Here is a 23366-nt window from a genome sequence, read left to right on the forward strand (position 1 = left end):
TCACATAGGGGGGGGAAAAGAGTGATAAAACCGGGGGGGCCCCCAAAAATTATATGGGTATGTTTATAGAAGGCGCCCCGGAAGAAACCATTACACCCCCCTTTTCACACAGAAAATTTTCCCCCCTAGCCGGATTTTAGGCGGGTGATTAGACCCCCCCCGAGAGAAAAAACAGGGGGCCGGGGGGGTCTCCCCGTGAAAAAAAGGGGAAGAAGAGAAAATTTTGAAAATCCCCCAATTTTTTTTTTCAAAAAGGGGAAAGGAAAAGACAAGAAAAACATTTTTTTTGAGGTTGCCCCGGGGAAATTTTTTTCAAATGGGGCAGGGTTTTTTTTAAACAAAACGGGGAGTTTTTTCAAAAAAGGGGGGGTTTTTTCCGGTTTATTTTCCCCCGGGCCCCCCGATAAAGAACAAAAAAGGGGGGGCCCCCCCCCCCCCCCCCCCCCCCCCCCCTCCTCCTTCTAACCGAGTATTCAATTCTAGCTCATACATACAATTCTGGACTACCCGTATCCGACAATCGCATTGTTGAATGGCCACACATTCGGTGGAGCATGTGTACTTGCTCTTGCCCACGATTATCGAATCATGAACTCTCGTCGCGGGTTTTTTTCGATGCCGCCCGTTAATATTGGCATTCACTTCCCCGGGATTGGATACCTGTCGCGTCTAAAACTTCGCCCTGACATTGCTCGAAGAATGCTGCTTGAAGCACATAAATGGACCAGCAAAGAGGCACTGAAAGATGGGGTTGTTGACCAAATAGCAGAACCTGAAGACATGCTGAATGTAGCGATCGAAGTCGCGCGAAAATGGGCACCTAAGGCGAAGATGGGAGTGTATTCCATACTACGACAGGAATTATGGGGCGAAGCTGCTCGGAAGTTCCAGAGCATCAGCTACGTTCATCAACGTAGGACTATTTTGCCGCCCAAAGTGAAAATTTGAATCTATTGGTGATATATGTTATAGAATATCCTTATGGAAAGCATACAAAATATGCCCCCATTTTATAATTCCAGTTACATTTTCCGGAATGTGTTCCCTGATGCACTTCTGCGGTCCTTGGGCGCTTTTGAGGTTCCGTTGTTTTCAGGCACAAATGCAGGTTTGGAACGAGACTTGGGTTGTGGCACAAATGTAACCGTTTTCTCTCCGACTGCGCCACTTTTCGATGGACGTTCTCTCGTCCGTGATTTATGAACTCTTGATTCAAACGACCTATCACGGACCTGAGCAGTCTTAGATGACGATGATATCTGCATTCGTGGTGGGGGGCGTTTATTCTTTTTGTAGGAGGTTGTAGATATTCGGCCAGAGGCCTTAGCTTTGACAGGTTCTTCATCTTCGCTGGAGGACTCTTCCTCAGAACTAGATCCGGGCAATTCGTCGATAGCCTCTTTTTCGACTGCAGTTAAGCCTCGCTCTGGCCTTGTCGTAGTGGCAGGCGCGGTACTTGGATTCAAGTCCCGGAACTCCTTTGATGTTTCATCCACAGCGAAGTCTTCGTCCTCGAACAGCTTGGAGAATCGAGAATCATTGAGTAGAGTATCCAGGCGACTTGGGGCAGTTTCGGCCTTGCCAACGTCGGCCGTTTTATTGTCTTCCCCGCGCTCCAAAACACGCTGAGCTCGTCGTCGCTCATTCCTGTCTTCTTTTTCAATAATTTTCTTCGCAAGTTTCTTATTGACCTTCACCGTAATCTCCTTGCCCCGGATCCGGCTTTCTCGTTCTTGGTCAATCTTCTGCTTCACTCTCTTAGCTCTCTCCTCTTCCCAAACAAATGGATTAGAAATTAATCGGGCCTCTTCATATAGTCTTTGCGCAACAAAGTATCCATGCATATAGGGTCTCAAGAGTGTGGTTCTGCCGATCAAGTGATCCAGATTCAGGCTTCGCAATTGTGGAACTGTCAAAAATTTAAAATTGTCGTAGACCGACCCGGCTTGGCCAGCGAATGCCTGGGGATCGTTGGGGTCCTCAGCCATTTCTTCCACAATATTATCCAGGAAGGCACACCATTTCGGAGCAGGTCCAAGTTGGGGGATGAAAAATGCATGTTGCTGTCGCCCTTCGTTAGCAGTCAAAATCATGCCACTATCTTTGCACCAGGCTACGCTGTTGATGTCAACTGCGGGTTCCACGGACGTCCAAGGTTTTCCATCCCGCGCGTCCCAGATCTTAATAATCCTTTTGTCTGAGGAGAGAATTTTGGGCTCTGTCGTCTGATCCCGTGTTGTGATCGTTGGAGTGAGGAAGTTTATTGTATGAATAGGGTATCCGTATCCTTGATCCTTTTTCAAGAGCGGAGCAGGAGATCGGAGGTCAAACAGGTGTATAAGGCCTTGCGAAGATCCAGTAGCAAGCGTTAGTCCAGATCGATGGAATTCTAGAGCGGTGATTTGTGATTTAGTATCTTCAAGTTGAGTATCGGAAGGTGGGAGCAAGATGCCAGCCCTTGCTCTAGCCCTGGGGTCCCACAACTCCACTGTTCCAATAGACGTGCCAAATGCGAGAAGATTATGGCTCTCCTCAGCAATGGCAGCAGTATTCACGCTTCCGGTGTTGATGCCGCCTTGAAGCGCGCCACCACCCATCGAAGTAAAATCATCTCCACCAACCTCAACTTCATATGCTTTCATGTAACGTCCTTGTTCCAAGTTCAATCTATATACTTCACCCACGCCATCTTGATTCACACCGACAGATGGAATAAGAGCCTCGGTGGACTGTCTGTCGTATATCAAATCACGACCATATCTCGGCAATCGTGTGGTGTAATGGCAACCTGAAGGGGTATGAAACTCAAGTGATCGATCAGACTGCAGATGCAACGATTTCGAGTAATCTGACGATAGTAGCAGGAATGTTGTATTCAATGAATCGGTGTGGCGAGAGAAAGAAAGAGACAGATGCGGAAGGTAATGGGTATGAATCTGAGGTTTGTAGGTGCCTTTGATTTTTTTTTGTTTTGAATCAGCTACATGATGTATTGCCCAAGTATAATAAAATAGGGTCAAACCTACCGGTGCTCATGACCCATTGCCCATCCTCACTGACACGGATACATTGGCTTGCTTCCTCGAACTCGAAGTCCTGGAGCAGCTCAACTCTGTTCGCGTACTCTGGGTCCTTTTTGAGACTCCGTTTCCGCCTTCTAGCAAGCCATTCTGGAAGTGGCCGTGCGGTTGAGGAACCGGATATTGTGTACACAGGGACATTGGCGGAATTTGACAGCTTCATAGCTTCGACGCCTCCAATAATTCTGTGTCTCCCGTGAAGATGTTCCGTGGAGCCCTCTCCAGCTTCAACAAAATTGCGACGTCTTCCCCCAACCCAACCAAAGAAAAAAATGAAGTCAAAGTTTGGTTGGGAAACAAACTTGCCAATTGCACAATTGTCACGTGACTGTACTAGCCCGATTTGGCGCCAGACGTGGATCTGCCCCAAGTCCTCAAGATCCAAGAATTCTTTTTGTTCGATATCAAACTCGGAGCTGGGATGGTGATCGTAGCTTGATGGAAGAGATGGATCATGTCCAAGGTCGCTATCTCTTTCGTATAGCTTTGCCATCTCCGGGGTATCAATATCTACACCCCGCTCTCTTCAAAGACCGCATCTCCCATCGCCTGTTCTGTGGCTTGGCGTCCATCACTTACGAGATCCTACGGCGTTTGCGGAATTTGTATAGATTGTTGTTTGCCCCTACGAAGCAGAATATCTCGTCCCTAGGTTTAGTTCATATGTCGTTATCACCTCTTCGATATGCATCTTGACCCTGTGGGCTTATTCCACGGATACCATTATATACCTAACTATCATCAACCTGACGCGCTGTGAACGTCGATCTATTATGGATTTCCCAGCAGGAGCGCTTACAAATTTCCGTTCTATCGTAAGTTTTACTTGATAGATTGCTGTCGTGTCTTGTTCTTGTTCTTTTTCTTTTATTTTCTTTTTTCTTGTTCTTTTCTTTTCTTTTTCCCTTTCCCCCCACCCTTATATTCTTTTCTTTTCTTTTCTTATTTTTATTTTTATTGTTATTGTTATTATATCACTATCGCTTTCTCTTCTTCTTTCTCTTTTTTACTTCTTTTTTGGCTTCTTTCTAATCAGTGTGGGCAGGATGGCTTCTGCAACATTTTCTGGAGAATCTACTCCAGGGTGGCCGCTGGACCACCCACATCTCAGCTCAACCTCCGGGAAAACCCGGTTCTTAGAAGTTCCAATGAGCTTAGGAATTCCATAATTCTGTTGCGAAACTTGCGCTGTCTTGTTTCTCCGTTAGCTAACGGCTCTGACTTGTGGATATTCTCTGCCAACCCCAATTTTGACGCGTTGGGGCCAGTGTACAGTAACAAAGGGGCTGGGAACGATATTATTGTAGCAGGAAGCGTAACATTCCAAAGTATACTTTTCCTATAGCTCCTTATTTTATTTTTTTCCCTCTTTGTATACGCTAATATCCGAATTAGATTCTGTTTCTGGTTCGAACTCTGCTGCAGAGATAAAACATCGACTGCTCTCTGATCCTGAGTCCAGTATTTTTAACGAGGCACTTCAGGACAAGTCAATGCCCATTTCCGGTGAACTTTCAAAGTTCCAAGCCTATGCAACCTATTCCGCTTTTTTCGAGGCATTTATTTCTGCCACATCCAGGGCACTCACCCTCCATTTTACGCAGCAGCAAAAGGTGATTCCACTTGGAACTCGAACTCTCTATAGTTCCCTTGATGAGAACGGATATCCGAGAAGTAGCACCCATGCACCCTGTACTCGGAACTTCACATCCTTCCTATCTACCCTTGATATCAACATGACAGCCAAGGGTAAACTGATTGTCTCTTTGAGTACTCTTCCTCAGCCTGGGATTGAGCAGTTGCATCTTGATTCTGAATCTGATATAACTGCCTATCTCAATAATGATTTGTGGTTAGCCCCTTCCGGAATATTGTGCAGGCTCATCTCCATTGACGGATATCAGTCGAACCACTCAAATATTGTTTCTCCAGAGAATATTGGAGCGTTGCCTAATGACTTTGAACGTTCAATTGGGAAATTAGATGCCATGAAACAGGAATGGAAAAGAACTGTGATAGAATGGCTCAGAAAACTTGGCTTGAACCTCAAAGATCCACAAACAGTGCTCTGGGTTGAAGTTGAAGTGAATGTCTCAGATCGTCCTCTATATGACACATTTTCGAGGTTTACTGGGAATCGAAGGAAAGTATCTCCTTTTATCCAAATATTATGGCCTTCAAATCTATGTTTTACTAGATCGCGATCCAACAAAACGGCACCTATTAATCCCACTGAATTCTTCTCGAGCCAAGCCGAGAGCCCGTTGCAATTTGCGGAAAGATGGTTAAACGAATCCTTCCCAGAAGTTCAGCTGCTGGATGAACAAAAAACCGACAATCCAAGTGAAGTTGACGAAAAACACCTTAATTATGCGGAACTATCTCCTTTGGACGTCGACAGCTCTGGCATCCCGGAAAGCTTAGCGAGAACAGTTAACATACCCGACGCACAGCTTGCGAGTGCTGTATATCCCACACCCCCAGGTGGAGCGCTCACTCACAATTTAGAGGCGGGGATGGTTGTAGAAGGACTTGGAGCATCTACCATCGAAGCTCTGAATTACCCACCTTCCCAAGGTGAATCAATTTATAATGAACATGGCGGGTCCACCACATATCTTCACCGAAATCCAGATTTCTTGCCTGCTGGGTTAGACGCGACATCTTCTGAGCTTGGCGTTGGGTCGGGCCTTTACGACACTGCAGCTGATGAAGAATTTTTTGGTGATATCGATGGTACTAATTTTGATACGAAAGGCATCACGGAAGCTGATTTTAACTTTTTCGACGAACCCGATTTTGCTGGTTTGACCGGCAACCTTGAAATGCAAACCGAAACGCCAGAAATACTACAGGCTAACGAATCTACCTCCGCTGTACCCCATACCTATATGACGAAAGCGGGAGCTGGGCCCTCACATTCTGTTCAAAATCGTCTCTCTGCTATTGATGATAGTGATTCTCGTATCCGAAACCCTTCAATCAGCTCCCCGAATACAACAACAAGCGAGAGCCAGAGATCGCAGGCAACTGAGCTTGGTCAGGCTGCTCCAATGGATGGCTCAAGCAGGCGACCGATAAGCCCACCTCTCAGTCCAATTCAGATAAAGGAAATCTTATCCTCAAATGGATTTGCGCATTCTGAATTGGGATTGGTAAACTCAAAAACTCACAAGTCCCACCCAGAACAAAATCAATATAAGCCAGTTATATTTCAACTGAAGTTGGGATCTTCGGACAAAAAGTACAAACTGGATGGGAGGTTCTGGTTTGGTCCTGGTAGAGGACATACAACCTTTAAAATGGGTGGTTATCCATCCGATATCCCCACGATTGGGTTTCCAGACAAAGAACGGGAAAATAATCCTAAGCTCTCCATTACCATAACATCTCCCAGTCCTCTAGTCTCTGATAATGCTCTAGAAACAAAAGTACAGTCCCCATCGGCGTCCTCTTCTTGCTCAAGCGACAACGGCAGCATCACTGACCACGGATCGAAAGCAAGCTTGCGGCCGAATAATCCAGTAAGCTTGAAGAGGAAGCGGGATTCTGAGGGTGAGGGAAATACCTCGCTGTCACCGTTAGAACGACGTACATTGGCTCCTGGTACTGCAAAAGTGCAGCTAAATGATCAACAACTTGCCTTATTAGGGATTTTGCTTTCCGAGGCTGTTGATTGGCCATTAACAGGGTACTTTTCAAGAAAGGAAAACGTCGTGTTTCCAGCGTTTTCCCGAAGAGAAGATCTACCCCAAGCAGCGCAGCTGGTTGTCGATCAAGTTACTCAGTCTAGCTTGTGCCATATTCGTGATGATTTATACAAGCTGGAAGGCACAGACTGGGATTGCGTACTGTCCGATAGTTTATTCGACAACAGCGATGCCATAGGCCACATGTCTAAGCTGGATTTGAGAACCTTCGCAACGATAGAGGATGGCCCTAACACACGGAAAGATGCACCTTCTATCAAATCAAATATTAGCGGGTCTATATGCAAAATATGTCCACCTCATGTGAAAATCCATCGTGGAAACGGTTTCTTGGAGGTTCTACCGGCTGCTATTGGTTTTTGGGAGACATTTGGACTGGAACCGCTCCAGGGGAAAAAGAATGTCCTTCCCTTTTGTATTTACCCGCCTAATATCACAGAAGCAGCGGATTCATTCATGGAGAGATTGGGCCTGATATATTCGAGTGGAAACTTTGGGACTCATTCCCGACCAAGCCAATCCAACGGGTTGATCCCATGGACACTCAATGCTGCAAGCGACCAGGATTACGCTTCGCTGATGCATGCACTGAATATTTCATGCGAAAATTTAGGTAGGAACTCTAGAATGTCCTCGGAAAACTCTCACGTTATCTGATAATTGTATAGGAAGTGCGTTGTCGAATCTGTCGGCAAGTGATGAAAACGTGGTGATTTACATCATAAACCCTTTCGTATACGAAGCAGCTATCGTGGATATCTGCTCAGCCTTCATACGCCTGTTCCACAAATACGTTGGTGACGTTGATAGGCAACACACTCGACATCTCAATGAGCTTGTACTTCAAATAATTCCTTTGGAGTTTATCGCATCCCCCGACACTCTAATTGTGCCACCACAGATTGACTATCTCCGTTTAGCGCTTGAAGTTTACTCCCGTTGCCCACCAAAGGATAGATCTTCGGACTGGATGGGGTGTGCTCCCCCTCTGGTGCTTGCAGATCCAATTCCGAAAGTGGTGCCATTTAGATTATCTTCAGAACCAGTAGCACCGTTGGAAGAAGGAAAATGCCTCCATGTGGCTTATTCACAAAGCGTTGACCAACGTTGGGTCACAGCCGCATGGACAGACAGCAGCGGACGATACCAAACTACTCTTTCATATTGTCTCCGGGAGCGGGATTCACCTGTGTCCAGATCCATTTCAGAGATCAGAACACAAATTTGGGAAACGTCAAAGGATATTATGGATATATCGTCGTCATATTGGCGGTTGATGGTCGTAAAAGATGAACCAATTGGCGCAGATGAGGTCGATAGTAAGAATCCACTTTCTACCAATTCACTACGTCCTCCCCCTCTAACTTAACATTTTCTAGTGTGGAAATCTCTGCTGGATCAGTATAACCGTGATAAATCCGTTAAAGTCGAACTAGGTATCCTCTGTGTCAATATAAAACCTGGCTTGTCACTCAAACTGCCGACTCCTCCACTCCAGCTTAGCGCCTTAAGCCAACAGCCCACACAAACTGTTCCGGCAACGACCACTCCGGGGTCTACTCCTCGACCTGTTCCATCGCCTGATCCATCAGGTGCTGCGGGTACTCCTCCAGCGACTCACACCACCGCAAATACCCCCATGTTCACCGACTCTACTCACAGCCATCAGCAGCAACAACAGCTAACACAGCAAGTGTCCCAAGCATCTCTCGACTCCGACCAAGATACAATTCTCATTGACAAGTCAGACGAAACATGGGGTGTGACTCTCTCTCACAGACTCAACAACTCATATTCCCTCACGAAATACCAACCCGCTCTTGCGAGTGGATACCTCTTCCGGCGGTCAGGGACCAGTGACACGGATGGACTAGCGGTAATGAGTGTGAATCTCATATATACAAATTCGCGACGACCAACAGACCATCTACTAAAGGATATCCTTCGCATGTATAGAGAACTCGCAACCCTAGCGCGGACACGGGGTATCATTCACGTGCGAGGAAATTATTCATTACCTTGGCATATCATGACCGCAATCAAGGGACAGGAGGTGCTATGTTATACTTTATGATTTAAAATTCGGTTCTTTCTAATGGGATACGTTCTCCGGATCATATTTCAACTGCATTGCATCTTTGTATTCCCCGGTTTAAATTTCCTGGCAGAATTCATCCAATTTTTCAAGTGATGTCATTTACCGTTGTACTCTCTTCACGTTAAATGTCTTTCTTTTTCCGTTGTAGAATTGCATCATCTTTAGATATCCGTTTCTTTTTCTTTTTTTAAGTTTTATACCTGTTTTTCAATTCTAGGATCTTGGGGACAAGTCACCAGCATGATCAACAGTGATGGTTTTAACTTCCTTGTCCTTTCATCTTCGAATGTATTCCTCATAGTCATATTCTACAAATAAGCAAAGCCAATAATGAGCCAGAAAAATCCCAGAATATAATATTGTCTTGATGGAAAAAATCTACCAATTCATCCAACGCCTGTAGAGATGCCACGGACTGCAGATACCCAGAAACCACGATCAGAAGACAAATGATGAAGTAAGTTAACTATAACTAACCCAAGTGAGACGTGCCAAGGAGACAGAATACCACGACGAAATCGTAAAAGCATGGCACATAGATCCTTAAATCTAGTTTGCATTGAAAGGACGCTTGAAGCCAAAGCAAGAGGAAGGAAGATCGTAGCAAGTTTCAGAAGATATGTCATGCTTGCTATGTTGAGGGCGCCGAGAATATCTATGTGATGATCACATATTCGTTGGCATTTTTCAAGAGTCACTGTTGCGAGCCTGTTGGCTCTCGCTGATTTGAAGCGACGCTTGTGAAAACACCTAGGCATACTTGCTTGACCTTGGGCTCATATTACAAAAAACTAATTTCCATGCTCCTCATTAGTTAGGTATTCTACTGTCTCCGTGGCATCGCTGACTCCACACTCTGCACCCGGCTGGATTCTACCTGGCTGGATTCTGAATGCATCGTAACAAGTCCTTGAAATTTAATGTATAGTAACTGGCACGACATAATAGCCAAGTGCTGTCGTTCTAAAGCAGAAGTTAAAGCCGGAAGTCGAATTCTAAAGTTGTCTAACAGGAATAATGTGGTAGAGCAGTCTTTTGACCCATCTGCAGGTCTCAGAAGTAAATTTGGATCGCTGAGAACTTTTTGTTATATCTATACTCGCTGGTGTAGAGTTCTCTCTTGTTGTTGATGAAGTACTAACTAGTTATTGTAATTACTAGACAATGAAAAGTGGGCTGAAATCTTTCAAGTTTCAAAACTAGTTAGCTACCTATCAGCTTTTCAGCACTGAGATGAATAAAAATGCATCTCCTCATCCTTCTTACTTTCCACGACCGGCTGGCTATCTCCACCTCGAGAAAGTCTGAAGTGGCATAAGAGATGGTAGTACCATAGAGGGATCTCGGGAGGTGAAACCCCGGAGAAATGTACGGAAGTGTGATGTTTCCCTGGCTGACAACAGCCAGGTCCCTTAATTTTGGATGGCATCAAAAATTAATCGTTTGGTCCCAAAATAGAGTTTTCCTGAACATCAGTGCATTGTGTAAAACGGTCATTAAATGATTCCCATACATTGTCGTCGGTGATAATATCGTAGGTACGGGCACGACTCAGACGTTCAGGATGAATGTTAGGCACTTCAACAGCACCAGTATTTACGTGTATATTGGCAATTGTTGCAACACCCGTTCCATCAGAGTTTATGTCTATCACTCGCAGCTCGAATCCAAGAGGTCCCCTGAGAATCAGTGGTGGTTTTGTCTGTTGAATCGTTTGCCCCTCTCTCAACATCTGGGGCGCCTGGGAATTTGGTTTAACTCTGCGCAATTTTGAAAGGAACATCCCAGTAAGGTAGTCTTGATGTATTTTTCAAAACAAAATGGTGATGGGTGCTTCATATGCGTTGTCCTGTCACAACGGCCGGTGATTGTTGCATGTCATGTGACGTTCTGCGGCAAGCGATACCCACCTACCTACTGCGTACGGAGCAGGTAGATATCCCCTCGGAATACAAAAATTGATCTATATTGGTGTTGCAAATGTGTAATGGGGCCCTCCGATTTCCTAATTAGGGCTCCACTCTATCCTCGAAGGAAATGCGCATGTTCGCATCTATCATGGGTAGATAAAAACCTCCCCGCGTGTTTGATTTTCCAAATCGATGCTTGATAGGGTGAGTAGTGACTGTGTCGATTGATGTCCAAACAGCGGAGGATTGTGATCCATGTGGAATTAATCTTGCATGGACTCAAGCGTAACTGGATCTACTGTCATTTTAGGCTGATTACTATCCGTCCATCAGCTATCCTTGGACCACAGGTTTTGGATATTGAAAAAAAAGAAAAGAAAAAAAAAAGAGAAAGAGTTTGTAGTACAAATGTTCACTGTGGGTGGCTGCTTCGCCAGGCATGATTGGGTGCAGAGCAGGTCACTGCAAGGCAATATTGCGCTGGAATCAAGGATGAGAACGCTGTTAGGCATGCTCAAATGGTAGTATGCCATGCTTCCATTAGAGCCGTTCGGCGAATGTATCAGTATATAATCCAACTAGACGTAATGTTCGCAGAGTTTTAGCTCACGAAATATCAACAATGGAGGTTATCACAGGAGCAGTCGGATTTGTACATACAAGGCACAGTCAGGCTTAGCCATTCTTGGTTGGAGAACTCAAATGATTGCGCCGATAGTACTAACAGTACTAGCTGATAAGATTTGAAGGGTGGTTTGGTCAAGTGGTTCGGCCAAGGACAACTTAGATAAGCAGAAACCAAGGGTCCGTTAAAAGATAGAAACAGAGTTAGTTAACCAAAATATGTAAGAGGTGTCAGTAATGGCGATGAGTATGTTTAAGCCGGATAAGTCATCGTTAGACGTTATTTTGTCCATCGCAATCATTGATTCCTCTTCATCATGGTGCTCCTCGAGAAACCCAATTTAGATAGAGGATTTCACAAGCTGGCACTCAAGATAACAACACCACAACATAGGTGTGGCAAAGAGTATACATTCTGAGGAGAGTAAGGGATGCCCCTGCAACAATAGCAAACCTGGGGTGTAGAGGACCACTCAAAAAAGTAGCCTCATGGCTGCTCGCTAAGGAATCAAGGTAACAGTTCCTGACGACGAGATGACTAGGGAGATCCTCGAGTCCATTTCTCTTGGATTGGAGCTTAGCGAAGGTGAAGAGAGTATTCTTGCCACCAAAGGGTTGGGATCACGCGTTGCAGCATTTTACCAAAGAAGGTAATGACTGCCAGGAATATACATAATACCATCATCGGGAGAAAACCGCTCTGCGGATTATCGGATAAAATTCAGCTGCTCTCCACAAAATGAAGTTTCATGAAGCTTAGGCAGTGATAAAAACAAGAAACAAAAGACGGCAGGATCTGACGGAGCCGGATCCATGCTATTATCGTCCGCCTGGATGAAAGGCAGACTGGCATTGAGTGAGTGGTATGTCAGATGTTGTGAGTTCCGCCAGTATAGGTAAAAAACGTCTGCGGGGAACATTAGTCCTCAGGGAAGGATGGACCTAGCAAGGCACACTCGGGAAACCAAACTCAGCTGACTATGCTACCGTCACCAGGCAGCATCAAGGAGAAAAATGTTGCCTAAGTAAACGAAATCCACAGTAATTGGGGGTGTATGGTTGTGAACGATAGACGGGCTAGCGAAACCCCTCAGATAGCCCGTAATTTTGGACTATGAGTTTCCCCTGTCAAAGCAGTAGTGAATTGGCAATTCTCAGCAATCGGGTGACATCTTTCCTGTCTCCTCTCGTCGCAGACTGAAGTCAAGAAGAGCTGCCTCCCCTACCGCATACGTTCGCGCCACCAAGGCATAACATTTTCATGAGTAATGACACGACCATGAAAGTGGATAGCAGTGGACTAAGAATCCACTGTCGGTAACAAAGCCCGAAGGAATTGCAGATGATTTGGTACCTAAGGAAAGACGAGGGGTAGGGGGGGCTAAAAAAACAGGGAAAAGAGACGAAAGTCAGTATCCAGCTAGCCCCCAAGACAGTCAATGTCAATTTGGTATATGATAGAAATAATCAAAACAAAATTGAGCAATGCGCAAGATCTCACTCAGCACAGCCTCAAAGAAAGAAAGACAGCCGGATAGGGTTGATAAGAGACTTGGAGCTTGGATGACAGAAAAACAGGGGCAGTGTGCAATCTTGGGCACATCCAAAGGGCGGGCATGTAGTACCGCGACATCTATTGCGAAAGAAACCTGAAACGAACGAATAAAATGGAAACAATGGAATCATCGTTCTAGGACGCGATGAACATCCACGGAGTTGTAACCTGAGATACCAAAAAAGGGACGGTGTGGTTTGGAGAGACACCCGAAGAGGGCGGCTGCCAAAACCTTTCGAGCGTCGATCTACAGCGTGTCCATTACCTGGTGTTGCATATGCAGCACCATGGGGAGTAACGGTCAATTCGGTGGCGCAATGCATGAATTGAGACCTTGGGATGAAGATGTCGTGAGCTGCTGCTGGCAGTCAACTGTTGTGTGGAGTGAAGACCTGACGTCCGCGGTTGATGAGACGTTGAGCTGTTCGGGATTAGCGCGGCCGAGTCGACGGTTTAGTTTATTAGTTAGTTACAGCATTTGGTGTTTACAGCATCAATACAGCAATACGTCACAGAACAATGCCAACTATCAAAGGCACAGGCGCTTGTATTTACGCAGTAATACACCTAAGCGAAAGTGAAAATAGTTATTTCTTTTGACAATTCATTTCATGCTCCGTGTTCCCTCTGATATCACTGCCTGATGTGGTATTGTTCCGACAGGGCGCGAACCAACTTACCTTACAAAAAAGAAACATGCAACTGTTCATATTCTTATGGTTGTTCAATGGGCTTGCATGGATCGTCAAGTTACCCGTTAGAAAATAGCATTTTATCCCGCATTGCTTACTCCAATACAGTAATAGGTGGTTGCTGCGCCAAAATCAAAAGCCCAGCCACGGATTGGACCGATATAGATCTGCCAAGGGCCCACTCTCACTCTTTGCATAAGGCGTTTTCCTCCGTTTGAACTCCGCTGGTCAGGGTTCAGGGCATGACATCAATATCCGCCCCTGCTCCTTTTTGCGCCCTAACACAAGCCTGTCAAGGAGTTTTACCTCCATCTTTCCGCCAGAAGTGTGATGTCAACGCGACAGTGCCCCCACGAACAACCGAATTTCGAGCATGTCCCGTGTTGTCAATGATGGTGGATGCCCATGTTGAGATAGATTCGCAAATGCAGATATGCTCCTATTCCTTGCCATTGTTGACATGACGTCATTTTCACTCGTCCGCTGCTGGGACATGGCGCACTGGCCTTGTAATCTTGGAGCCTCCGCGGCGCCATCTTTCTGATAAGACCAGATACATAGACAAGCAGCGTGGGGGTGCTAAGGATGCCATCCGCGTTATGCCTTCTCAGGACCGCTCGCGAGAACATGACCAAATCAAGAAAATGGTGTGCCTTGAGTGTGGCATTTGCTTCCAAAATGAATACGAACTGAGGCGGTGCGTGATCCTGTCCAACCCCTGTCCCCAGGATCGAATTGAGCCTCACGCTAGCTCACCAAGCTTGTGGAGAAACACTGCTGTGGCTGAGACTGTTGGCCCGTAGTGTTAGTGTGCGATCAATGCGCCCTTTACTTCCACGCTCATGTTCTTGCGGGCCGAACATCGTTAAGTTGGATTTTCTCCTGCACACTACACTACGGTGGGGTGGTGTTTGAGTCCCCGTGGTGGCAGCGGGCAGTGTGGGTGAACCCCGTTGAGTCATTGCTTTCCCCCCCTACCTTTTACTCTTCCGGTGCTCTCATTGGACAATGTGAGCTGGCTGTTCAGATGACAAGTCCCATGCTATCACTTGGGAGTCTGGCAAACCGGGAACCGTATCATGCTCCTTCTCAAATCCTCACAACTGACTTCACCAGATTTGATTTTATGCAGCTAATACTTTTGACGAGGGAGGTTGTTGCCTGGGTATACGCATACATACCATGACGAGATGTGTGGATTACCGAAATATTGAGCTGATAACCTATCCTTTGTTTTCAAACGACTGGCGAATCAACAAACTGCTGCTGACTTGCGAATCAAGTGTCCGAACTGATGTTCTCTTCCCGTGCACTACAGGCACGACCTCATATTAGTTCCGCCAGCGGGCCATCAGCCACGGGAGTTCCTGCGCCGCATCTCTCTAAACCAAAAGCGGTCCCTTCTGCAGACCTGTGGACCTTGGAATTTGCTTGGCTTGGAATGGCGCCGTCCTTCTGCTCAAGCTCTTCTGCGGCGGTGTTGCCTGGTGATGTATTCTAACAGTATGTTTCAGGTATATTACCACACAAAATAAATTTTGGTGCAAGTTTTGGGTGTTATTTACTGTATGGCACCAGATTGGGTATCCGACTGTTTTAAAGGCATCCACACCCCCCTGGATCATTAGCGCTGCACTTGAATCTTTTCCCATTTCCATTTCTTTTTTTCTTTTTCTTCTTTTTTTTATTATTATTTTTTTTTTTTTTAGTTTTTTGATCAGTCCCCGCGCCCTTGTTGCTCGGACTAAAATCTGCGATGCTTATCGCCAGTGTTGACCTGGTCAGTGCGTGTTGGTTGTTCAGGTGGGAGAAAAACTTATATAGATCATCATTCCCCTCCATTCCCCTCCTCCAATCAGCCATATAAATCCAAAGCACCTCTTCCATAAAACACATATAAGCCTGATAATTTTCCCTTCACTGCCTCTTCCATCTTATCTTCAACAACTTTCTCTTTCAATTTGTGTTTTCTCCCACATCAACTTCCTGCCAGGGTGCTATACACGGTGTCTTCTTATCGCCGCCCTACGACAGCTTACTATCACTCCCCTCGTTATATAACGAGCTGTGGTCTTAAATCTTTTACACCTTCATACGATTACCCGACTCTTCACCGACTCTACACGATGCCTTCTATCATTCGCGAACCCTACATAGAGCGATCTGGTTTCTCGCGACAGCCGCGAGATGACGAGAAATATGTTATGGATAAATATTCGCAACACGCTCTTCGCTGCATTGTATGCAGTCGCCCATACGAAGCCTTCTGCAATGGGAGACCACTTTGCAGCCGTGGGAACCACTATGCGACAAACATATTGCAATATGTTTACCAGAAATGTGGGAAAGCATATTCGCTAGTTGATCGCGAACAGGGTCGATATAGCCAGGTCTTGATTCCAAAGGACTGCCATGTAGTGCATGATTTGCTCAAGGCCCTGGAAAGTGGCCTTATGCTCCCAACCCGGCGACGGACTGTCCCTATAGTAGTTCATCACCCGAAACCAGCCATCGAAACCACCCTGAATCAGCCACGCATACTTCAGCGACAGACCATGCCATCTGCTGTTATCCCCCATAGCAGCCTCAGCCTTTCGCGAAATGGGCTATACATCTATCGACGTGGGTCGCTATTCGGTGACGACTTGAGCCGACGAACCTCCCCTGCCTCTAGCCAGAGGGTTCGCGTTCCAAACAACTACCTGCGTTGAATAGCAATCATTCTTGAATATTTTTATTTTGCGAGAATCGAATAATCCAACGCACCCCCCATGCGTTGCAAGGGGAACCCTTAAGAACTAAACCGTTAGCCACTGAATACATTAGCACTGTCTTCGCGAAAAATTCATAGATGATTGATCTCGGTCTCTCGACAGAAGTAGACGTCCAAACAAACGGAGGAAGTTTGTCCGATGAATTGCGATATGCAACACCCACCAACTCTGCGAAAACAACCGGCAAAACAGGCATATAGATTTTCCAGCGACCCCCCGGATACGCACAACAAGGCCCCCTCAACGGTTCCAAAATCATGAAATACTGAATAGGAATTGGCATCTAGGGAGCTGGTGAATGGGTGAGGCGAAGGAGGGCTCGAAAGAGAAAATCCTCGATAGGGAGGATGTAATGAAAAGGGAATACACATGATACTCTCCCTGAACTCATCAGCTATCCCTTCATTCTTAATTTTCATATTTTTCTTTTTTTCTCACTTCTCCATCTGCACTGGTACTAGCGCTCTTTTTACCGGCTTTACATTTTTGTCAATATTTGAATTTTGGAGCGAGTTTCATTTCACACTCCATTGCTAAATCGGAGGGGGAAGTTGGGAGAGGGCAAATAAACACGAAATCACTTCATAACAACTGTTAATTAAGACTCTGCTCTGTGACATTTTTAATTAGTATTAGAATGCCTGTGATGCAATGCAGAGATTAAAAACAAGTTGATACTATATTGTATCAGATATAATACAGTTGATAATGGGTATTGTTAATAGCATACTCACACTATGTTTTAATATTTTCATGCTCAGCTATTGCAATCATTAATAAGTATAAGCAAATCATAGGCTAATTTTAAGTAAATATCTTAATTATATCTCAGGGAAAGTCAAGCAGAATATACTGTTCATTTATCTTTGTTATTTATTCAAAGAGCTCTTGAACAGCTCAGACTCATCTGTCTCTTATGCTTTAAAAGGAATTGAGCAAAGAGCAAGAAAGCATAAGAAAGCAATCAAGTTGAGATTCATAATTGATCAAACTATGCAATTAATAGCGATAGTTAACTGCAAAAGCTGATTAAGAGAAAGTATAGTTAAGCTCTAGAAATATCAAGCCAGAAGACAGTTCTTCAAAGTATTTAACTGCAGAAGAGAGTATTTCTTTGCAATAATTAATATAACTGAAATTGAGAAGTAGCTTTTCAGATTTTCCTCTTAATATAAGCTCAGAGCTTAAGACAAGAAGAACATTTATTCAATTCTATTTCAAAGAAGTGTTGCACTAGTGCTGCTTAATGCGATATCTTTTTTCCAGTTGTCAGATTGTGGAACTGAAAATCAGAGAGATTTATATCTGCTACTATTCACTCTTTGTTCTCTGTTGTATACCATTTCTGGTCTGCCTAAAATTCCACCTGGGCCATTTAACGGCCAACTTAAGTAACTAGTTGTGGGCATCGAAACCCCCTCGTCAATCTCGTTCTGAAGTTTCCAGCACCCTTTTGCCAGGATCTATCATGAATTGAAGGAGAGAGCTTAGGCTCTTCCGCAATTTCCTCCGCCGACGAGAGCAGAAGTATCTCCCTGCAGTTGATGGCACTGAACAGTCTCCCGCTTACAGAGCGACCTGGAAATCCGGGATGTGAACCTTTAGCAGGTGAGCGCACAAATCATTCTCAGAAACATATCTGTCATTCTAATTTAGCACCTTTACTATGCAAGGCATTACCAAAGCTCAACAAATGCTTTGTATCCTAGTGAGGGGCAATACTCAAGACAAACATATCACAGCCTTGCTGAACCTGGTGACCCATTGTCAAAGCGTCCGCGGTTGGAATCTCAAGTTTTAGATATGTAAAATTGCATTATAGGATGCGGAGTTAAGACTCGTATTATCAGGAAGGAAATCCAACTTTGTTTGGTGATAACTGGTGCTTGCCCTTCTCTTCTATGAGACATCGTACTATTGATAAACTTCCTCAACCATTTTGGACTGGCATGGAGAGGAGTGAGCTATGGAAAAAGGAGCAGAAGAAAGGGGAGGCTATCTGTTACGAACTACTTGTCCCTGTATTTGCTAGAGAAGTTTAATGAGAATGCTGTTTTGGTTATCAGTGTGGGTTATGATGATGGATTCAGTGTCTCCCAACATCTTGGGTCTAAGTGATCCAAAAGGTTCGGCTAAATCACTAGAAGGGAACGCCCGTGAGGCCCGTCGTTAAATAAAGATTTCTTACCTTTGGCAGCTTCCAGCCCTTTCTTTTCAAACTTCATTCGTGCCCTCATCTCATAGCTCCAGGGTTCTGCCTGAAGCCACCAGATTTGCATAGCGTCAGTCACAGAGTGGAATGGATGCACCTATGTAACTATTTGGAAGCTCTTGATCAAAATTTGAGCCTGGTACAGCCGGCTACTCAGGTCAGACCCCGTCCCGTCCCGTCCCGTTCGCGTCGCATTGGGCCAGAAGTGATGTCCTGTCCATTACTGACCTAGTGCGCAGTAGAGAGTTCAGTGGAGTTATTTAAGATGTCTCCCCACGCCATGGAGTGGCTCTTGAACACGTTCAGTGTGGGTGCTTTTACTATGTGATCATCTATGCATCGTTTCTGGGTAAGACTCTCTTCAGTTGTAAATTTTCATGTCATGCGGAGCATACACAAGGACATAATTATTGGCAGGCAACAATGTTTGGTAGTTATTGGTTCAGCTTGGGTTGCATGTGCAGTTCTGTCTCTCCCCAGCCATCATAAAACCCATCATTGCAAAGAGTGTGGTTAGTTATGCACCGTACATCTAACTTATAGGCCGAACTCAACGCTGCTGGCCTTCTGACTAACATTGCCCTGCACTAGATATGAGCAGTCGCTATGCACAAATGCAAGCTGCGGAATTATTTTCCTCGACTTCTTAATCTTGAGCAAGATCACAGCTCTTCAGGATCATTTGTTCTAGCTGTACCTGGTTCAGGACAAACCCCCTACTGGTCTACCAATTGAATCCTTAAAATGGATCGTCGATCCAACATGGTGCTCTATAGCATCCCCGGCATCAAGGTCTGTCTCATTTGCGTTAGCTGATTGGCAGTGACGGCAGAAACACAAGGCAATGAATACAACAGCTCTTTTTGATGGATTGTACCGGATGCACTGAGGTTTAGGGACAACAGATTTAGTATCCAATTTTCTTTCCCCGAGCTGTAAGCCAATCGTATCCCCTAACGGAAGTGATAATCGTCTATCTATCATGGGCTGGTAACATCCCTGGTATTTATGGCGCATTGGTGGGATGCGCCCCCGCATGCTCTAGCTCGGTATGGATAACGTATTCTGCATCTGGATGTGCATGGGGATGGTTTGATATGACTCATTGGATTGGTGCACGGGGTCAATACAACAGCATGTAAGCAGGCATGATTCCCCTTGAAATCCCGAGGCAATGATCAATGACAAGTCCTCCGTTAGTTATTTCTTAACTAGCTTGAATAGCTCCATGTACCTCTATCAATGAAAGTTTCTCAGAATTGTGTTTCTCAGCTGCTCATCATATAGTTAAGAAGAATTGAAAGATCTTTTGCTGGAAGTTATTTACAAAGTCAAGACATAAAACCTCCCCTTTTTCAGAACTCAAAGAGTACGTCAGCTGACTGAAAGTAAGTTAGTGATAGAAATCAAAGCAAAGATAGGAAAAGAATTCAGACTTCCAGTAAGAGCTTCCGTGGCCATATATAGAGGAACTTGCAAAAGTAAGGGGGTTGGTATCGCTGTCGGGTCATCTTCATAACGTCGACATGCTCCATTCACTGCTGGGAGGAAAACAGGATCCTGCCCCCGCTATCCCTACTCGCAACACGTTTTGCTTCGAACATGGCGGCTTCCCGTGGCATCCCAGCCAGAGATAGGGCGAATGGGATGCTCCCGTCAACACAAGATCAGAACTGAACGCCGTCTTGTTGCTGAGAAGTGTTACGGACAGGGGCCAAATGTATAGATCGTCTAAAAGGACTTCTGATGCAGAGGGGCCTGGGGTTAAAAGCCTGCATAAGGCTCGCTAAACCCCCGAGAAGAGTAACCATAAAATCCGCAACAAGAGTCTCGGTTGGTGTTCGATGAGGTGGCTCCTCCTCTGCTGGTCCTGGCACTGAATGTGCAGCAGGAGGAGTACAAGGACGATGACAGGCTGTCGGCTGATATCCGTCCGGCATCTGTCATCTCTCGGTATTCTTTATGCCAAGCTCCGCTGAGAAAATACCCTGCGGGTTGGACTTGTAGGATCTACATGTGCTGAGGGCCCCGTAGCGTCATAAAATCCCGTTCTTTCGGGAAGCCCCGTCCAATGGACGTTCCTGGACCGAGGCCTGAATTGATCTATCCAGGAGTTGGTTTTCCACCATCAACCAGCATCTAGAAGGGCCCTAGCCTATCTGCAAGTGTGCCAAATATTCAGAAGGGGTGCACTTGTGGGGATTCCTTGGGAGCGCATATCATGCGATCCAAGTTCTTAAGCTTGTCAAGTCCCAAGGATGTGTGTCTGTTCATAAGTTTTGTGGCATCGTATGAATGGTCTTTGTTGAAGATATACTCAAGGTTGGCAAAATATATGTCGAGGCGTCCTTGGGCCTGTTCTTTTCGAGCCAAATACTTCGGATGGTAGTTAAAGGATGCTTCTTTTGGAGCGGAGAAACTCCCTGTGCGGCACTCCCGACATCAGAAGCATGTACTTAGGCCCAAAGTTCATCAGGGAGCATGCTTAGTTGTTCGAGAGAATGCTGTTGAAGGCCATACTTCTGTATTGCTTCATGCCATTCTTTTTTGTTTGGTCGGAATTTTTTCCATACTCTGGGCGACCTTCAAACGAGGAAGCGGCCATGTCCGTGCTAAACTTGGTAGGGTGCTAAGTTTTACCTTAAGTTATATGAGCTGATAACCTATATCTTAACAAGACAGCGGAGATAGGCAAAGAGCGACGGAACAAGGGACAATGTTGATACAGGATCAGAGGAAGAAGATGAGGGCGACAGACAGCAGGCAGTGTAAAGGGCCGCAATTCAATTCTTCCCATTGGCATCGAGTGACGTGCCGGGTGCCTGCTTGTTTTCCGCCTTCATCCACATCAACAACACATCATCAACACACAACAACTACCCATCAGACCATCAAAACAGCACACATTTTCCAATTGATAGTGTATCATGCAATCAGGAAGGATTCGATTCGAGAACCCGGGGGACGTTGGCCGGCTCATGCTGAACCCTTTATTGTTTGAACCTCTCCTGCTCGTCAGACACATTCCCCTTTGAGTGGATGCAAAAAACAGAGGACCTTAAGGTGCGTTGTAGGGATACCACTGGAGAAGAGGTGGCTTTCTCAATCTTTCCAGACCTCCCAAATGCCATCCACAAGTTCGAGAGAGTTACTGCGCCGGAGAAAGCTCAACGCCTCCTAATCGACTGGGGTTTCTCTGGCTTCAGGAAGACTGCGCCCACCAAGGTTCTAGACGAATTTCCCTTTACTAAGGCTCAAGAATAGGTAAGATGATATACCTTTGATGCTCCCTTCTTCATTTTTGCTTACCTCCTCTTAACGTTTTATCAGGTTTTATCGTCCCCTTTTCGGCAGGCTGGACGTCGGCATCATAACCAATTTCCGCTCCCGCATTAAGGGGGTCCAGATTTTTCACCTTCATCACAACCACTGGGGCAGCATAATTCGGGATTACTCAAGTGTATCCAACGAATAATAATAATAATAATAATAATAAGAAGAAGAAGAATGAAATTGCAGGGATTATCTTCTGAAAAGTGAACTACTGGCAGTCCCTTCAACCTTATACCGTCAGATGAATGAGATGGTGTGGCTTCCTGAGGAAGACTGGTATATGCTGAAGCTGATATATAAGGAGGATTTCCTGACTGTATGTTTACCTTCTCTCCTTTTCACTTTCTTCCCATTATTCGTATCCACGGGATTGTGGGAATGCTGACAACAGCACCCCCAAGGCCACAGTTGTGACATTCATCTGCGGGAAAGTTCGCATAGTCCAAGTGACCTGCAGCCCATCCGAAAAATACCCAACGCTCACTTTAACGCTGAGGGCCATGGACAGCCTCGGCGAGAACCACTATGACAAGGAGGTAGCCTTTGACGTTCTGAAATAGATTCTCAGTCCTCCCGAGCCGGCAAAGGAACTCGCCGTGAGAGGAAAGAAGTAGCAAAATTTTACTACAGGGAGGCAACGAAATGCGTGAGTTGATTTTGCTAATGTTTTCCTAGACTTTGCTGATTGGTACGAGACCGGGGTGAATACCCAGAGATGATATGAATATATGGTGATTTTGCTTATTTTCTGTTTGTCACTCAGGCTACTCTCATGAGCGTTATTATGAAGAATTTTATCCCAACGGATGGAGCATATTAAGTATATTATCTGTGGTTTATTTGAGCCATTTTCCTTACGCAAGCCCGAGTTCTCAGGACCTGTCAACACGAATGACTAGAAGAATGTGAGCTCTCTACTGTGATTGATGGGTTGCAAAAGCTAGAGCGGCGGCTCTCTGATAGCAGGGAAGCTTACACGGTTGAATTCCAGAAACGTGAAGGAATAGTGCACAATGATAAAACTTTCTCAATTGATATGCCAACATTTCGAAAGTGGCCGTCAGCACTCTCCTTTTTTGCGCCGACGACATCAAAGCACCGTTGAAGGAAAGTGCAGAAACTCTGTATAGGGTCCTCCTCATATAATTACCAGGTCTTCTTAATGTACGCCTTCAGTTCAGCGAAGAATCCCTGAATTGGGTTCAAATCAGGGGAGTAGGGTGGTAAATATAGCAGTTTCACTCCTGCTTCAAAGCCCATCTGCTTTATCCTGGCTGAGTGGTGGAATGGTGCGTTGTCCATAACTAGGACGGCTTTTGGTTCTGGATGCTGCCTTCAATGCTGGAGGGGCTGCCCAATGAAACTTTTCGAAGCAGCA

At 45.5% G+C, this 23366-nt stretch overlaps 9 protein-coding genes across 9 annotated transcripts; 4 read left to right on the forward strand and 5 right to left on the reverse strand.

Moving 5' to 3' along the window:
* Window positions 1–615: 615 nt before the first annotated feature.
* On the forward strand, window positions 616–948 carry PADG_03573 (uncharacterized protein; the record flags this gene model as incomplete). Its single annotated transcript, XM_010760796.1, has 1 exon — window positions 616–948. The coding sequence occupies one exon, from the start codon at window positions 616–618 to the stop codon at window positions 946–948; it is 333 nt and encodes a 110-aa protein (XP_010759098.1).
* Window positions 949–1022: 74 nt separating this feature from the next.
* Window positions 1023–3573, reverse strand: PADG_03574 (ribosome biosynthesis protein ENP2; the record flags this gene model as incomplete). The annotated part of the gene is made up of 2 exons (XM_010761210.1): window positions 1023–2953; window positions 3027–3573. The coding sequence occupies 2 exons, from the start codon at window positions 3571–3573 to the stop codon at window positions 1023–1025; spliced, it is 2478 nt and encodes an 825-aa protein (XP_010759512.1).
* Window positions 3574–3853: 280 nt separating this feature from the next.
* Window positions 3854–8864, forward strand: PADG_03575 (uncharacterized protein; the record flags this gene model as incomplete). The annotated part of the gene is made up of 5 exons (XM_010760797.1): window positions 3854–3895; window positions 4126–4408; window positions 4476–7403; window positions 7459–8109; window positions 8170–8864. The coding sequence occupies 5 exons, from the start codon at window positions 3854–3856 to the stop codon at window positions 8862–8864; spliced, it is 4599 nt and encodes a 1532-aa protein (XP_010759099.1).
* A 1459-nt stretch (window positions 8865–10323) lies between these two features.
* On the reverse strand, window positions 10324–10671 carry PADG_11621 (uncharacterized protein; the record flags this gene model as incomplete). Its single annotated transcript, XM_010761555.1, has 1 exon — window positions 10324–10671. The coding sequence occupies one exon, from the start codon at window positions 10669–10671 to the stop codon at window positions 10324–10326; it is 348 nt and encodes a 115-aa protein (XP_010759857.1).
* Window positions 10672–14995: 4324 nt separating this feature from the next.
* On the reverse strand, window positions 14996–15327 carry PADG_03578 (uncharacterized protein; the record flags this gene model as incomplete). The annotated part of the gene is made up of 2 exons (XM_010760798.1): window positions 14996–15166; window positions 15235–15327. The coding sequence occupies 2 exons, from the start codon at window positions 15325–15327 to the stop codon at window positions 14996–14998; spliced, it is 264 nt and encodes an 87-aa protein (XP_010759100.1).
* Window positions 15328–15795: 468 nt separating this feature from the next.
* On the forward strand, window positions 15796–16380 carry PADG_03579 (uncharacterized protein; the record flags this gene model as incomplete). The annotated part of the gene is made up of 1 exon (XM_010760799.1): window positions 15796–16380. The coding sequence occupies one exon, from the start codon at window positions 15796–15798 to the stop codon at window positions 16378–16380; it is 585 nt and encodes a 194-aa protein (XP_010759101.1).
* A 4453-nt stretch (window positions 16381–20833) lies between these two features.
* Window positions 20834–21260, reverse strand: PADG_11622 (uncharacterized protein; the record flags this gene model as incomplete). Its single annotated transcript, XM_010761556.1, has 2 exons — window positions 20834–21078; window positions 21176–21260. 2 exons carry the CDS (start codon window positions 21258–21260, stop codon window positions 20834–20836), a joined length of 330 nt encoding a protein of 109 aa, XP_010759858.1.
* Window positions 21261–21822: 562 nt separating this feature from the next.
* PADG_11623 (uncharacterized protein) lies at window positions 21823–22076 on the reverse strand (the record flags this gene model as incomplete). Its single annotated transcript, XM_010761557.1, has 2 exons — window positions 21823–21902; window positions 21965–22076. 2 exons carry the CDS (start codon window positions 22074–22076, stop codon window positions 21823–21825), a joined length of 192 nt encoding a protein of 63 aa, XP_010759859.1.
* Window positions 22077–22229: 153 nt separating this feature from the next.
* Window positions 22230–22548, forward strand: PADG_11624 (uncharacterized protein; the record flags this gene model as incomplete). The annotated part of the gene is made up of 2 exons (XM_010761558.1): window positions 22230–22304; window positions 22390–22548. 2 exons carry the CDS (start codon window positions 22230–22232, stop codon window positions 22546–22548), a joined length of 234 nt encoding a protein of 77 aa, XP_010759860.1.
* Between the last annotated feature and the right edge of the window lie 818 nt (window positions 22549–23366).

This window comes from Paracoccidioides brasiliensis (genome assembly GCF_000150735.1).
Source record: "Paracoccidioides brasiliensis Pb18 unplaced genomic scaffold supercont2.4, whole genome shotgun sequence".
Taxonomy (NCBI): domain Eukaryota; kingdom Fungi; phylum Ascomycota; class Eurotiomycetes; order Onygenales; family Ajellomycetaceae; genus Paracoccidioides; species Paracoccidioides brasiliensis.